The sequence below is a fragment of the Astatotilapia calliptera genome, chromosome 6 (genome assembly GCF_900246225.1).
Source record: "Astatotilapia calliptera chromosome 6, fAstCal1.2, whole genome shotgun sequence".
Taxonomy (NCBI): Eukaryota; Metazoa; Chordata; class Actinopteri; order Cichliformes; family Cichlidae; genus Astatotilapia; species Astatotilapia calliptera.
In genome coordinates this window covers 10,211,504-10,228,198 of record NC_039307.1, presented here as the reverse complement: position 1 = coordinate 10,228,198, position 16,695 = coordinate 10,211,504, and the positions used below count along the sequence as shown (strand labels likewise).

At 40.0% G+C, this 16,695-nt stretch overlaps 1 protein-coding gene across 2 annotated transcripts; it reads right to left on the bottom strand.

The window, feature by feature from the left end:
• Nucleotides 1–6,032: 6,032 nt before the first annotated feature.
• Nucleotides 6,033–15,890, bottom strand: LOC113023813 (somatostatin-like receptor F_48D10.1). 2 transcript variants are annotated; one of them, XM_026170204.1, is made up of 5 exons: nt 14,405–15,890; nt 12,427–12,567; nt 12,029–12,301; nt 9,933–10,079; nt 6,033–8,726 (listed from the first exon to the last, which is right to left on the bottom strand). In XM_026170204.1, the coding sequence occupies exons 1-5, from the start codon at nt 14,975–14,977 to the stop codon at nt 8,526–8,528; spliced, it is 1,335 nt and encodes a 444-aa protein (XP_026025989.1). In that variant the 5' UTR covers nt 14,978–15,890; the 3' UTR covers nt 6,033–8,525. The 2 variants fall into 2 exon arrangements, with proteins under 2 accessions (XP_026025989.1, XP_026025990.1); XM_026170205.1 differs by having other exon boundaries at nt 14,477–15,890.
• Nucleotides 15,891–16,695: the final 805 nt, after the last annotated feature.

The window sequence follows — 16,695 nt, the reverse complement described above, 5'->3', positions numbered from 1 at the left end:
TGAGAAGAAGCTCAAAGGACAGTTAATCTCCTGCTGAAGACCGACAGAACGTCGTGGACTTGAAGAATTAACAGCAGGCAAAAGATAGTGCAACTGAACCATTAACACTGAAACCACACTGACGACACCAGCAGCAGCATGGAAGAAACCACGTGATGAAAACATGCACGGTGAACTGCAGGCTGGTAAGGACAGTGTGACATGACTGTTTGAAGGCACTGAATGTGATATTTTGCCAGGCTGGGACTTAATCTAAAAGGAAAATACTGAAAAGAAACAGAGAAGAAACAGATTGTGTTTGCTGGAGATTTAAGGCCACAAAGGACACTGTGAAGAGAAGAGCACAGGGGCCAGTGAGAGGTGAAGCCCAGAGGAGTACGACTGCGAGAATACAGGGTATAATTGGGTTGAATTTGAAGCCTGAACTTATGATGGTTTAGAGATGTCCACCAGATCACAACAAAGAGGTAAACAAAAAATAGAAAACACACATACACAAATTGTTACATGTGAAATTATTTTTGGAAAGAATCAGAAGTGAGATAGTTTGAATTCAGAACTCAGTGAAAAGATGCATGAATTAAACCTGATTATAGCATACCAAGGCAATGAAGAAACAGCTTACACACACTAAAAATTAACATGAATACATAAAACGCAATGAAGACATGCTTACACTTATACACATGACATAAGTTGGTATTTCGGACCAGAGAGAGAGAAACGGGTAGTTTAAGGACAATAAACACTCTTAACATGGCCTGTTCACACTTCTGGCCTTGAGTAGAAGCTAAAAGACTCTCAAATAGCTTTTCCCCACAGGCCATGAGTAAGACACTGAGCAGTGCTCCTATCCCACCACATCACTACTGTTCATTGTTAGTGCACTATTATTATCGGCTATTTGTTGATTATCTGTTTGCAAAATTGCACACAGGCATAAGTAATCAGGCTCAGGTCTTTCAAGCTCAGGTCTTTTAATGAATTTCATTATCATTATTATTATTATTACTTCCACTTCCTTTTGTATTTTTCTCTCTTTATTTCTATTTTTATTAGAATTTGTATTAATTTTTTGTATTAAGAGAGACTGGCAAAATAAGAATTTATTTGTACTTTGTAAATTGTAGTGTTTATTTCCACTTACAATAAAACCTGGACTTAATATAAGCATTAATATAAGCACTTCTTCAGTAGAAGCATTGCTATCGCTATATAAAGAAAAATTTAATTGTATTGAATTGAATTGAATTAAAACTAAATTTAATACAAAACTGAATCCATGGCTGAATTGAAAGGATAAGACAGTGTCATCTAACACAGAAGGCCACTAAGATACAGTATGTGATGAATCTTTATGCTACAGGGAAACTGAAACCAGCATATCTAAGCATTGCAAAGATTCATACGTGTAAATAAAACTTATTGCAGCACTGACAAAAGTGGAAGCAACAAGTCTCTATAATGGCACAAAACAAAGACAAGACTTGACTCTTAAGACTTATTTATTCCCCTGTTGCTGAATGTGAGGTGGAGAAAAAAAGAGAGCCAGTCATCAATTAAAATTCCTAAGTGTTCCTAATTCAATCTCAGAGCCCTGGGCCATAGCCATTCGTGAAAGGTTTGGTGGCTTTTTGCCTTTATATGTTTTATTTGACCATTTTTAATTAAATCTAAGATTTAAATCATTTCCAATTTCACAAGTGAATTCAGTTTATATTTAAATTTTACACATCTCTCCTTGGAAACAGTTTTCTTTTTACTTCATGTTCCTGTCTCCCACTGGAATCAGCTCTCACCAAAATCGTATTAATTATTTTATAGCCAGCAGCAGGTCTGCCCATTAAATCTGATGTAAATTAGTGAATTTTGAACGAAACTCTGCTCACAGCTGAACTAATAAATCAAAAAACCACTAGAATGGGAAGCTGCAAAAAACAAGATATTGTCTAGATTTCAGTTCAATTCGAGTTTATTTACCTCAAGGCGCTTTATATTGTAAGGTAGACCCTACATATGAGAGCATGAGGGTGGGAATGGATGTTTGTATATGTGTGTGCCTGTATTTCTGTGTCTATATGTCAGGTTGGGTGTCAGGCGCCACCTCTCTGGGGACATCTTAGGCCCTCCAAGGTTTGGAGGCCTATCTCCCCCTACCACCACTTCCCCTGCCAGTGGCGGACTCCCTCAGGTGTCGGTGCGTTGGTGGTTCTTTGTGTCCGGGGATGGGCGTCCAGGTACACACCGGCTCACTCCTTGGCGGCCGCTTATCGGGGCCTGGAGCCTGGGGCTCGCTCGGGCCACTTCGGAGGTGGGGTGCCCCTGGCCTCTCGGCCTGGGGCTCGGTCACTCAGGCACGGCTGGCTGCCGGCGGAGCTCACGGGCGCGTCACTGCAACTCCCCCTGGCTTCTGCTCCGCGGCTGCTGAGTGAGCCCTCATCTGGGACTCTCCTCAGCTCTTTCTGGGACAGTGGCGCAGCTGCCCCTCTGTTGGTCTTCCTTGGTCTCTTGTGTTCTGGGGGCCTCTGGATGTCTGGAGTTTTGATCTCCTCCATACTTGCTTCATACCCTGGAGGACGGGGCAGTGGCCCCCCCACACCCTCTAGCAGATCATTACATGAAGGAACCTTTAAAAAAAAAAAAAAACAAGCGCATCCATGCTCACAGGTGTACACACGGGTGATCACACCCACAAACTACACCCTTTTTGGCTCCTACCTCAAAGCACACTGTGTTCTGTTGATCTTATGTGCTGCACAATAATGTTTAATATTTAGTATTTACTGTCATGTTCCCATATATCATTGTGATGTTGTTTATTCTATTACTCTTGTTCTCTTCTGCTTGTTTTCTTTTTTCTTTCTCAGCAGGTGATCCAGGTGATTGATATATGCATTTTTTTTCTTTTTTCTTTTCTTTTTCTGCCCGTTCTGTTGGTTTTTGTCTTTTGCCCTTCTCCCCCGTCCCTCTTCTCAGCTGTTTCTCTTTCCCTCTTTCTTTCTCCCCTTCTTTCCCCCAGTCAAGTCTGTCCCGTATTCAGTAAGTGAAAATAAAATAAACAATAAAAGGTGAATCAAATGGACCATTACGGCAAGGCTGGGATGGTCAATTTGGTAAAGTAAATCCGTTGGGCATCTTTCTTTGCCTTTAGACAACAATTCTGATGGCAAAAGAGCCAAACGGGACAGGCAAAAAAAAAAAAAAAAAAAAAAAGGTAGACCCTACAATAATACATACAGACCCTATAAATATTATTGTGCTTGTTACTTGATATTGCTTAGTAAATGGGTCTGTGAATAACAAGCGATGCCCACTGTTCATCTATTCTTCTTTCGTCTCAGAGCTGTGTATTTGAGATAATGAAGCAGATTAGAAAAACAACAAAACAACAAAAAAAAAAACGTCTATCGCCTGCCATCAAAATGCACACAAACAGTCATGCCTGTGATGCCATAAAGAGATTGTACATTTGGCTGTGGTACTGAGTCAGAGGCATTACTGTAAGTAGTGAAGGAGATTTAACCTGACATTCAGTCTGTGGTCATTAGGTGGGCTGTCTCCACAGACCTTTCAGGGAAAGAAGACACATACCTGCACATACGAGCTGAGCTTGTTCAGTGCAAGGATATCATTTGTACCATTTCTTCATTATTTAAACATGAGGTTATATTATCATCATACTTATGCAATGTATCATGATGGGGCGATCGTGGCTCAAGAGTTGGCAGGTTGTCTTGTAATCGGAAGGTTGCCAGTTCGAGCCCTGGCTTGGACAGTCTCGGTCGTTGTGTCCTTGGGCAGGACACTTCACACGTTGCCTACTGGTGGTGGTCAGAGGTGGTGGCGCCAGTGTCCGGCAGCCTCGCCTCTGTCAGTGCACCCCAGGGTGGCTGTGGCTACAATGTAGCTTGCCATCACCTGTGTGTGAATGGGTGGATGACTGGTTGTGTAAAGCGTTATACAAATACAGGCCATTTACAGTGGGGCAAAAAAGTATTTAGTCAGCCACCGATTGTGCAAGTTCCCCCACCTAAAATGATGACAGAGGTCAGTAATTTGCACCAGAGGTACACTTCAACTGTGAGAGACAGAATGTGAAAAAAAAATCCATGAATTCACATGGTAGGATTTGTAAAGAATTTATTCGTAAATCAGGGTGGAAAATAAGTATTTGGTCACCTCAAACAAGGAAAATCTCTGGCTCTCACAGACCTGTAACGTCTTCTGTAAGAAGCTTTTCTGTCCCCCACTCGTTACCTGTATGAATGGCACCTGTTTGAACTCATCATCTTTATAAAAGACACCTGTCCACAGCCTCAAACAGTCAGACTCCAAACTCCGCCATGGCCAAGACCAAAGAGCTTTCGAAGGACACCAGGAAAAGTATTGTAGACCTGCACCAGACTGGGAAGAGTGAATCTACAATAGGCAAGCAGCTTAGTGTGAAAAAATCAACTGTGGGAGCAATCATCAGAAAATGGAAGACATACAAGACCACTGATAATCTCCCTCGATCTGGGGCTCCATGCAAGATCTCATCCCGTGGGGTCAAAATGATCATTAGAACGGTGAGCAAAGATCCCAGAACCACACGGGGGGACCTGGTGAATGACCTGCAGAGAGCTGGGACCAAAGTAACAAAGGTCACCATCAGTAACACACTACAACGGCAGGGAATCAAATCCCGCAGTGCCAGACGTGTTCCGCTGCTGAAGCCAGTGCATGTCCAGGCCCGTCTGAAGTTTGCCAGAGAGCACATGGATGATACAGCAGAGGATTGGGAGAATGTCATGTGGTCAGATGAAACCAAAGTAGAACTTTTTGGTATAAACTCAACTCGTCGTGTTTGGAGGAAGAAGAATACTGAGTTGCATCCCAAGAACACCATACCTACTGTGAAGCATGGGGGTGGAAACATCATGCTATGGGGCTGTTTTTCTGCCAAGGGGACAGGACGACTGATCCGTGTTAAGGACAGAATGAATGGGGCCATGTATCGTGAGATTTTGAGCCAAAACCTCCTTCCATCAGTGAGAACTTTGAAGATGAAATGAGGCTGCGTCTTCCAACATGACAATGATCCAAAACACACCGCCCGGGCAACAAAGGAGTGGCTCCGTAAGAAGCATTTGAAAGTCCTGGAGTGGCCTAGCCAGTCTCCAGACCTCAACCCCATAGAAAATCTGTGGCGGGAGTTGAAAGTCCGTGTTGCTCGGCGACAGCCCCAAAACATCACTGCTCTCGAGAAGATCTGCATGGAGGAATGGGCCAAAATACCAGCTACTGTGTGTGCAAACCTGGTAAAGACCTATAATAAACGTTTGACCTCTGTTATTGCCAACAAAGGTTATGTTACAAAGTATTGAGTTGTATTTTTGTTATTGACCAAATACTTATTTTCCACCCTGATTTACGAATAAATTCTTTACAAATCCTACCATGTGAATTCATGGATTTTTTTTTCACATTCTGTCTCTCACAGTTGAAGTGTACCTCTGGTGCAAATTACTGACCTCTGTCATCATTTTAAGTGGGGGAACTTGCACAATCGGTGGCTGACTAAATACTTTTTTGCCCCACTGTACCTTTGCAGAGTATGGAAATACAGATCTTGTGGCAGTTTTTCAGGTGTGGCATGAAGGGTGTAAAAATCTGACCAAGCTTTAGATAAATGTTAATCTACAAGATTGTAAAGACTCTAGTTGATGGGGTTCTCATAGCCTGCTTAAAAGTACAGATTTTTCTCCATAATGTCCATAAACTAATAGGTTTACGGTTGTCAGAGTCTCTCTATGCTCCTCTTTTCTGTCTTCTTGTTACCCTCATGGCAAATGGCAGACCTACAAGCCTGGTTCTTTTAGACCTCTCGTCCTGCTTTAAGGAAGTTTTTCTTCCCAACTGTCACCATGTCTTTGCTTGCAAAGGATCATCTGCTCATTAAGGTTGTTACGTCCCTCTGCAGCCTCTAATCTGCTCAGTGTGTTCAGCTGGTGCTGGCCACACCTAGTCAGGTGTGGATAAAAGCATACCTGAGGCAAGCGTCCAGAGAGCTCACTAGTCTTTGCCTTGGTGGTACCAGCCATTTGAGCCAACCTGCTATGCCATTTTAAGATAAAGCTTCTTCACACTAACACTCTGTTATTCATCTCCGTTTTTATGTTGCGGCTTTGAGCCGGGTCGTAACAAAGGTAATATTGTGGAGTCTTGTCCTTATAAGTGGCTTGAAACAACTGGTGTTGTGAACTATCCATCCATACATTCTGCTCCACTTATGCAACTTATCCAATTCAGGGTCACAGGGGGACTTGAGCCTATACCAGGTAACATAGGACAGGAGGTAGGGTATACCCTGGACAGGTTCCCAGTCTGTAGCAGGGCTAATACGGAGAGACAAACAACCATACACACTCACATTCACACCTATGGGCAATTTAAAATTACCAGTTAATTTAAACCCAATACCTGCATGACAGGGTACCCAGGGGGAACCCACGCAAACACAGGGAGAACATGCAAACTCCGCACAGATGGTGGATTCTAACCCAGGACCGTCTTGCTGTGAGGCAGCAGTACTAATCACCGCACTACTGTGCTGCCTCCTGTTGTGAACAAGTGCTTTATAAATATAACTGAGTGTAATTAGTGTGTCTGAGTATCAACAACAGACTCTCTTTCTCTGTTTTTAATCACAATCTTTTATTCAAAAGAAGCCCAAAAACACATAGCAATGACACATCTGAACAGCTATAAATATCAGTTGAAATATACATCACATTTGCTGTATTTGCATGTAAAAGCCTTTTTCATCAGCCTTGGTTTTTTTTTGTTATTCCATTGCTTCTATTAGTTTACATTATTCACTGCCTCCACTCCATTACACTCACACTCTTTGTGCCACTAATATGAATTTTCTTTCGTTGTACATAATGAAAAAGTGACTGGAAAACACCCACAATCCATCAGCGAGATTGTCTACTGCAGTAAACGAATCCCATTACTGTGAGTTATTTTATTGTATTACAGTATTCAATTGCATTAATGAATATTCTCAACAATATACTGGTTTTCAGTCACTGGTTGTTGGCTTTACAGACATGGCAGCCAGAAAATGTATAAACAATACATACATAATAATACATCAATACTTTAGACATACTACCACTAAAGGAGAAGCTGTGCTCAAACTTGTTCTTTAAAGTTTGCTTTAAGTGTTTAAATTGTACCTAAGATGATCTAGATGCAATTGCAAAGGCCAAAGACACAGTGTCTCCTGTCTCATCTGATTTACTCTAGCATTTATTTTACACCCAACAGCGCTGATAACAACATATGCTGCTACATCGCAACTCTTGCAAAGACAAAAAATAAATACATACACTAGGTAGAGCAAAGTAAAACAGGCACAAATAACCAGACTGTTACCTGGAATGGCTCTGTTTACATGCTAACCTATTATTCTGTGCCCAGATTCCTGACATCAGAGAATCAGTTCCTATTAAAAGGGCTTAAAACAAATGTGGAACAGACTTTTATACCTTCTCCTTCAGATCAGCTGTGTCAAATCCAGAAGCTTTTAAAAACCCACTTGTACAGACTCATATTTGCATAATGTGTTGAAAGGTCTTTTTTAATGTTTAAATGTGTCCCTTTCTTGTGAATAATATTGCTATTGTTCTCTTTTTCTCTTGTGTATTTTCTATTTTTCTTTTTGGTAATTTTTGCAAAACACCTTGTATCGCCAGTTCATCAAATAAAGTTTATCTTTACTGTGCACACACATCACATGAACACAAAAACAAAATGCAAGAAGCATATATCCAAAAATGTCAGGCGTTTTAGCTTTAAGGGGGGCTACATATTTACAGAGAAGCATAGAGCTGCCAAAGCATCACATTTACTTTGAGAAAAGACAAGCGAGCCGTTTTTCATTTTGTTTCCTTTTTCTTTTAAACTTCTCAATGGTACGCAAATGAGATCACAAAAGACTTTTACGCAAAGCAAATACAGACGTCGGATTCAATCATCACAATTTATCCACTTAAGTAAGAAAGCAGAAATAAGCAGCAGTTGGAAATGAGAAAATATGATGAATTACTGCGCTGTTTGATTAAAGCTGTTGTAGAGAGGACCCTATAATGCCCAAATAAACCCCTCATATTTGCTACCTGCAGGAAATTACATCCACCGAATGAAATAAGTCCTAAGAGGCTTTTTGGTTCTGATAGGTAAATACATTCTTCAGTGTTACATGACCAACCTAAAATGTAAGGAGTAAGCTGGAAAGGCACTTATGTCAGGCTGCTGAAAGGAACAAAATTGGTCTTGATAAACAAAAATGTTGTGATTTTTTTTTTCCACCAATGTGCTATAATGGATGTAGAATAAGTGTGTGTGGTATTAATAAAATAGTTGACAAAAAGGCAGAAAAGCATCGATTTTGCCACTTTGATCACTTAATCCTTAAAATATGTTTTTCTTTCTCAGTTCATCTGTGAGTTTCTCTGCTACTGTTCATGTGGCCCTAATTAACCAGAGGAGGAGCTAGTGGTCAGGGCAGTGACTGTGGGAGGTTCAGCTGCAGTTACAACAGAGTTTAGCATCGAGGCTGCTGTGGTAGTGGCCGGTCCGGTTCCTGGGTAAGTGGACTGAAACTTACATGCAGGGGTGGAGCGGTGCAGGTCTGCTGCAGTGTGAGTCGTTGGTGAGCCCGGCGGGTGAGGTGAGATCTTCAGAGAGAAGAAGAACAAATGAAAGAGCAAGATGGGAACATGAAAAAGGGGAAGACAATAGAGAAATTACAAAAAAAAAAGAGGCATGACATGAATGCACGCAGTGGATGTTTGATCTTTTGTTTTTGTAAGTGGGGTTTTATTTACTCAACCAAATGAAATATCTCCAAGACTGCAATAAAAAAAAATCAGTGGGTTCTTACTTATTGAAACTAAATATATTTTTTATTCGTAAAATGGTCAAAATCTTAAAAATATATAGATATGTCAAGCAACACAGACCGATTGTGCTTATGTGTGCAGAGGCCCATTATGAGCCACGAGAAACGTTTAAAGACTAAAACTGTAAGCGATTTCTTTTTTCACAATTGTCATCATTGATTTATATGACACACTAGATCTGCTGTTTTCATCATCATCATCATCTGTATGAGGCATAAAAATCTATAAACACCGCCTTTCAGTCAGAGGCACTCTGTTATGTATTTGGTCCCTGGTGTGATTTAAATAACATTTTTTCTTTTGTTTTCCAGTTTTAACCGTTTACTTTTGTTTCTTATGTTTTCTTTTCCACGTCTCCCTTTATTTTGCCTGCGTGTATTTTCCTGTCATACCTATTAGTCTCATGTTTTCTCCTCTTTTGGATCAAAGGGACCTACACAAAGCGCATCCATAATTTCTGTGACTTTTGGAGAAAGTTGGCATTATATAACCTTGAAAAGCTGATTAAGCACTGGAAGAGCCTCATCAGAGCCACTCTGTCATCTAATGCACCTCACTGCTCTTGTACTAGTTATCTAAATGGACACCATGAAGCGCCACACTGCACAGACTGAGTCAGAGCTTTTTCTTCCCTCTTTCCCTCCTCTAAACCTAATCACTTTCGCTGGCACTTTCAGAATTTTTTCTAATCATTGCCTCTGCAGCAGCATTAATTCACAAACCTTCAATTAGCTGCTCTCACACACAAATGCACACACCTGCCTGTTGATTAATACAGAAGTGACGCACTTATGATGCAGAGAGTCTCCACTGTTCTTCTAATATTAGTGAAACAAAAATAACACATGCCTTTCTTTTGATCTAGTGCTGCACTAAATTGATTTAAATCTCTGTTCTTTTTTATTTTTCCAAATCCCTTTAATTCCCATTATGCAATACATACCATCACCTCAGCTCCACATGAGCACACACACTGGTTACCTGGCTGCTCTGGGGATCGTGATAGACCTGGTTACGCGGGGACAGCAGGATGCAGTCTTGTGCTGTGGTTTTCTCAGTGCGCGGGACACTGGGGTCACCATCATCTACATCATTGGCAACGCACCTCATGGTCCTCACACACAGCACCTGAAGGGTCATGACAATATTAGTGCTGTTATTATCTTTAGAGGGTTGCTACACATCAGCCTTCTCTGCAACATAACATACTGTTGAAGGTGTACAGACTAGAAAATAACAGTATTCTGGATCCAGGTTTGTTTTTTCAGAAAAAAAGGATTGTAATACACTTGAAATAAAAATGTTGCACTCTATAACCAGAATAATAATACTGCTAAAGATGAGTCTCAACCATAGGGGTAAAACAATCCTAGATAGCAGCACTGGAACCAAAAAGTGAAACCATATCACTGATTTTTTTTCTACTTACACATATTTCACTAAAACATATTTTTTCATGTTTTCTGTATTCGAAAAATATTAATACTGAGTTTAGCTTCATGGCTTCACTGTTTAATAACTGTGGGAGACAGAGTTTAACTAATCCTGCAACAAAACATTTTAACAACATGGTCACATAATTTGTAGTCTAGGCTTCCGAGGCAGTGAGAAAGAGAATTGCAATAAGCAAGGTAATAGTGAAAAACAACAACATTTCCTCAGTGGCAGCAACTGTTAGGAAACAGAGAGACAAAAAGCAGAACAGTAAACCTCTTCTTGTACATACAGGTGTCCATACCAACTGCAGACACAGACACTCAGTAGGGAGTGTCAAACTAAGCCTTTATCCTTTTCCAAGCCCAAAGGAAGGAGAACAAAGTGAAAACACTGATATTAAACCAAATTTTTTCTTATTTTTGTTTCTAAATTAAAGCAATACTTTTATTAATAACGTTGTTATTTTGTGCTGATAGTCTGAACCATCAAACTCATTCTAGTTATGTGAAATTAGTCATGTATATTCTTTCATTTCTTTAAGGTTTTAGAGGAGGGGTGTATAATAATCATAGCTGACAGGCATGTGTCTGTCAAGTTGCTCGTTTTCCGCTTTTTCTTTTGTGTTTCTGTGTTCACCCAGCTGTGTGAGTTTATTCTTCACTGCTTTGTTTTCTTGACATTTTCTGATTACCTTCCTTTTTAAATTTGAAGGTTAGCTCTTTTATTCCTTTTCACACGCTCAGTATTGTTTTGATCTTAATACGGTTCACCTCTGTCTTATCGCCACTTTCTCCAGCATGTATAAATTCAGCCTATTTTGCTTCACACTTTTTCAAGTTGTTGTTTTTTCTCCCTTAGTTCCCAGGGATTTCTATGTGTTGCTTTTTAGCGTTTTTGGAGTTGGTCTTTTAATTTAGCGAGTGATTTTGTTTCTCTTGTTATCAGTCTGGCATGTTCCCTCTGCACTTGGATCAGCTTTGGGAAATTTATTGACAATATGACAGCATCCAAAAAATGACAAAAAATCATATTGTAGATTTATTCTTTATTATTGCTGAACTCTAATTTATTGGATATTTTGACTTTAACTTTGATATATATATTTTTCTGATGATAGACATTTATCAGGACATCTAAACTGGATACCACAATACATGCCAGCTTTGCTCCAGACTGATGGTTGCTGAAAAAACTATTTTAATAAAAAATTAATAATTTTTAAATGATTGTTTTTCACAAAATGTGGGAGAAACATTTCTTATGAATTTAATGACATTTAAATTAAAGGCAAACATCTCTTTTCTTTAAAAAAAAATGTGGACATGTTTTAGTAACCACAGTTTTGAGCAGTGTTGAATCACCTGCTGTGATTGGTAGATGAAAAATGATATGAAAACATAATTTAAAGTAAAATGAAGCTGCAATAGATAGAGCCCTAAACTATGATTATATTCCTATTCTTATACAGCACTGTCAAACTGATGCAGTTTGTAGAAATTGATATTACCTTCTAAAAAATCACTGCTCACAACAGTTCAACAGTTAACAAACACAATGAGTTGAGATCAGATAAACAAGATGTAAGATGCTAATTAGCGGGCTTTAACAGCACTGCTATGGTGAGAAGAAATTCAACGTACTTTTCTGAAGCTCTGTTTAAAGTTGTCTGATAGGAAACCATAGAGAAACGGATTGGCACATGAGTTGGCATAAGACAAGATGACAGCAAAGAAGTAGATGCCAGCAGTGGCACTGGACTCCGGGATGATGACCACCAGATTGACCATATTGATGATGAAGAACGGCAGCCAGCAGAGCACAAACACCACCACAATCACCACCACCATCCGGGTCACTTTGCGCTCTGAGCGTCGGCGTTTAGAGAAACCAACCCGTGCCCCAGAGGACTTCACCTGCAAAATAACAATAAAAAGATTTGAATTATAATGACGAGGATGGAAATCGTGCCTTTCTGTTGACTGAGAAAAGAATATCAACTTAAAAATGTGCTTTTTAATGAGCTTCATGAAATATCTACCTTGATGACAATAAGAAGGTAACAGAGGCAAATGATGAGCAGTGGTCCAAAGAAACCCACTGTGGCAGTGTAGAGAATGAAGGCTGTTGACCACACATCCTTCGGCTCTGGCCAGATCATGTTGCAGGAGTTAAATGTATCCTAAAGAAAAATGAATATTGAACAAATAAAGTAAATTCAGAATTGAATCGGAATCTGACAGACAGTCAACAACAAAATCTGGAAGTTAATCCACTGCTTTCCATCACATCCATTAATTTTAAATGTCAATCATCATCTTCATCTTCTACTTCTTCTTGTTCATCCTCCTCCTCCTTTAGGGGTCACTACAGCAAATCACCTGCCCACATTTCACCCTATTCCTCTGCTACACCAACCCTCTGCACGTTCTCCTTCACTATATCCATGAATCTTATCTTTTAGTGTTCCTCTTTTCTTCCTGCATGACTGCTGCCTGTTTAACATCCTTTGTCCGATATATCCACTATCCCTCCTTTGCACATACCAAGCCATTTCAGCTTTGTCTGTCTTTGAGCTTAACAATGTCTGCTCGTTTAAATTGTTGTTGCAGAAACACTTTTCTTTTTCATAAACTTTACACAAGTGCATCTTTGCAAATACACTTGTATTCATGTCTGTGGAATAAACAGCTTCCATGTCAGCTGGCATTTTGATAGTGTTTTATTTCACATTGAATCATCAAATAAAGGCACTTTTGACTGCCAATTTCCAGCACTTAGACCTAGCATCACACTTTCGGTGTGGTGGTACCACTTGACTAGCATTTGACTTAGCTGTCTTGACTCACTGGATACTTTACCAGACCATAAACAAATGTTCTTTGTGCCTTCAGTTAATATTGATTGAAGTAGGAAAAGATTTTCTCGGAAAGGAGGTTAAGTTGGCACGTAGCTCTTTATCTTGCATGGAACCAAATGTGCATTAGCCAGATTCTCATGACAGATAACACATGTAGACTGTTGACACCATTGTTTCAGCAGAAGCAGTAAGACATCTTACATTTGAGATATTATGTGGTGGTTTGGACCATACTGGAAAGGAATTAGTTTTCTTATTTGTTGACCTCCGTGCTTTCAGGGCATATTTAGACTGTAATGCTTCTCATTATCTGGTAATTCATCCAAGGTGCACCGACAGACACGTTCGTTCAAAGAATTTTTAGGATATTATATTTACCTCTCAGTGAGTGTACAGAAAAGATTGACATGATAATATAACAACTCATTCAACTTGAAGTGCAGTTGTATATTGCATAATCATAACATATGGTTTTGAAAAAATATGATGGTGCCTCATGGTGCACTGGTTGCACTATTTGGGAACCACTTGATTTGAGTACCTCCATCAAATTCCTGCTTTTTTTGTTTGTTTTGTTATACTGCAATTAGAATCATTGCTAAAGCGAAATGCATTGCACTGCATTATGTGAATGAATATTTCAAAGAATGGGGAATTATGTTTAGCTTAGCTTAACACAAATACAGAAATACCAGGGAGTGAGCTAGAACTCCAAGTAGTCTCCAAAAGAACAGTCGAACATATTATTGTCAAATGTTTTTTTTTACTTTAGCAAACAGTCGTGAAGGTCAAACACACTTTATAAAAAGAAATAAAAAATAGTACCATTAACAGTGCTGAAAATTCAGTGTTTTTAACATGTTTCACAAAAACCCTCTTGTGACATTTAGCTTGGATTTTTGTAACTATTATTATTTCTTTTTCTTCTTATTATTATTTACAGTTTTTGTTTTACTGGTAACATTTGTCGTTTATAGTTGTTCCTTCTTTTAAAAAAATACCTTTGTTCAAAGATTGTAGAGGAACGTAGTTATTAATCTGTAACAACTACCAATATGGCCATTAAACCAGTGCTTAATTCTCGCTTTAGGAGCGGTCATATTACCATGCTTCGGTGTCCTATCTGAAGTTTTCACTGGCACACGACTGAATTATATACCTGCACATCAGAGAAGATGACCACTGGCAGGACCACCACAAAGGAAACGGCCCACACAGCTGCGCTCACTACCTTCGCTATGCGGGGGTGTCTCCACTTGGTGCTGCGGATTGGATGAACCACAGCCAGGTAACGGTCAATCGACATTACTGTGAGACAGAAGATAGACGTAAACTGGTTCATGGAGTCTGCAGTCATGACCACGCGGCACAGGAAAGAGCCAAAGGGCCAATAGGAGAGTACATTCTGTGTGGTAAGAAAGGGGAGCCCGACGATGTACAGCTCATCAGCCATAGCCAGGTTCAGGATGTAGATATTGGTGACTGTTTTCATTTTGGCATAGCGCAGCACCACATAGATCGCCAAAGTGTTGCCGGTCAGACCCACCACGAAGACTGTGAGGGATATGACTGCGGTCATCAGAGTGCTGCTGCCCTGAAAGGGGACACTCTGAGTGGAAATGTTGGAGGAGATGTTGAAAAGGCGAGGATAAGAGAAGAGGATAGGTGAGGATGTAGAGGAGTTGAGCTCGGATGAAAAGGGATGCCAGAGGTTTTGGTCTTGTTGCTCCATTGTTCACAGTCCATGTGGTGGCTTGATTCCAGTGATTTAGAAGAAACTCTTTCCTCCTTCTTCTTTTCCCATGCTTTCGAGACAGAAGCCGGAGCAGCCCCCACGCTTTAAAATGTGAAGTAAAACGATGAAAAGGTGATTTTGAACTATAAAAAGGAACAATCCAGTTTGTCTCAATCAACAGTCCGTGCACAAGAAAGACCAATAATCACTACATTAAACTCCTCCGATAATTCTAAAGCTTTGTGTGCGCCCCGTGCGCCCTGAGCGAACTCCAGTGAGGCAGGTGTTCCACATCCTAGCGTATCATACACGTAGCTTCACAGTAGTGTAGTCGTATGAGGAATTAGACCGTAAGCAGTTGAGTCACAGATGATGATGTGCTGTATTTGTCAGCTCTATCTTTGCTTCTTCTTTTTTTTTTTTTTTTTAATAGATCTGACTGTTTACGTCTCTTTTGATCTGACTTTGGAACCACTCACAAGTCATCCGGCGTGTTGTGCGTCAAGCTGTGAATGGTGCCACCGCTTTTACGCACGACACATCTTTTTGACTACACGCTCTATAATTATGAATGTGTCATTAATGAATGTGTGTGCTAAGGTTGAATATCTTGAGCCTTTGTTTAAAGGCTCGATGCGTTTAAAGGAGAACATTTTTAAATCGCGCAGAGTAAAGATTTATGCAGAGATCAAGACAAGAACGGGCTTACTATGTCTAGAAGAGGAAAAGTCAGAGTCTCTCTGTAATCAGATTCAAATAATCAGTCCCCGAACAAAGTCACGTCTGTTTTCCGATTCCTGAGTATTTGTCCAGTATTGATTGAAAGTTGTTTTCTAGCTCTCTTCGCTGTTCGCTGTCTGGGGTGCTGAGCAGAATGTACTGGCAAGCAGCTCTGCTGCTTTTTCTTCAACTTTCTGCCCACACAGCTCTGCTGCTTGCTTGATAGGATTTATAAAGAAAGAGAGAGAGAGAGAGAGAGAGAGAGAGAGAGAGAGAGAGAGAGAGAGAGAGTGTGTGTGTGAGAGAGTGTGTGTGTGTGTGTGTGTGTGTGTGTGCGTGCGTGCATGTGCGTGTGCGTGTGTGTGTGTGTGTGTGTGTGATATAATATAATATAATATAATATAATATAATATAAGTTTAAAAATCTCTAAACCTGAGAAAAGAAACATGCTCTGATGTTTCCCCTCAGATTCACCTTTGGAGCAACAGCAGATACTTGTCTCCAGATGACAGCAGGGTTCACAGACCACAGTGGGTATTTTCTAATAGTCCCCAGTGTTATTGATGCTCTGTAAATGGGTATCGGTGCTGTTCTGGGTGGTTTCAGTCAGTGCTGCAGAATCTTCCAGCTATCCAAACCTCACACCAAATATGATGCTTCCAATTAACACACACCTCTTAAGTTTCTTGTAAAAATAAATAAATGAAATTTGTTGTACTAATCACATGTCAAATATAAAGAGTCTCTGCTTTCTGTAGTCCTATTAAGGATGATTGCACCACAAAGAGACCAAAAACTTATCCACTGACTGCTTTTGTTTTTGCCTTCTCTTCTTCTAACACACAGAGAGGTCAAAGGGTACACATTTTATGCAAGATTTTAAGTAACATGTCTTTTTCTTTTCTTTTCTTTTTTGCCTGTCACATTTGGTTCTTTAGCCGTCAGAATTGTTGTCTGAACGCCAACAAAGATATCCAACGGATTTACTTTAACA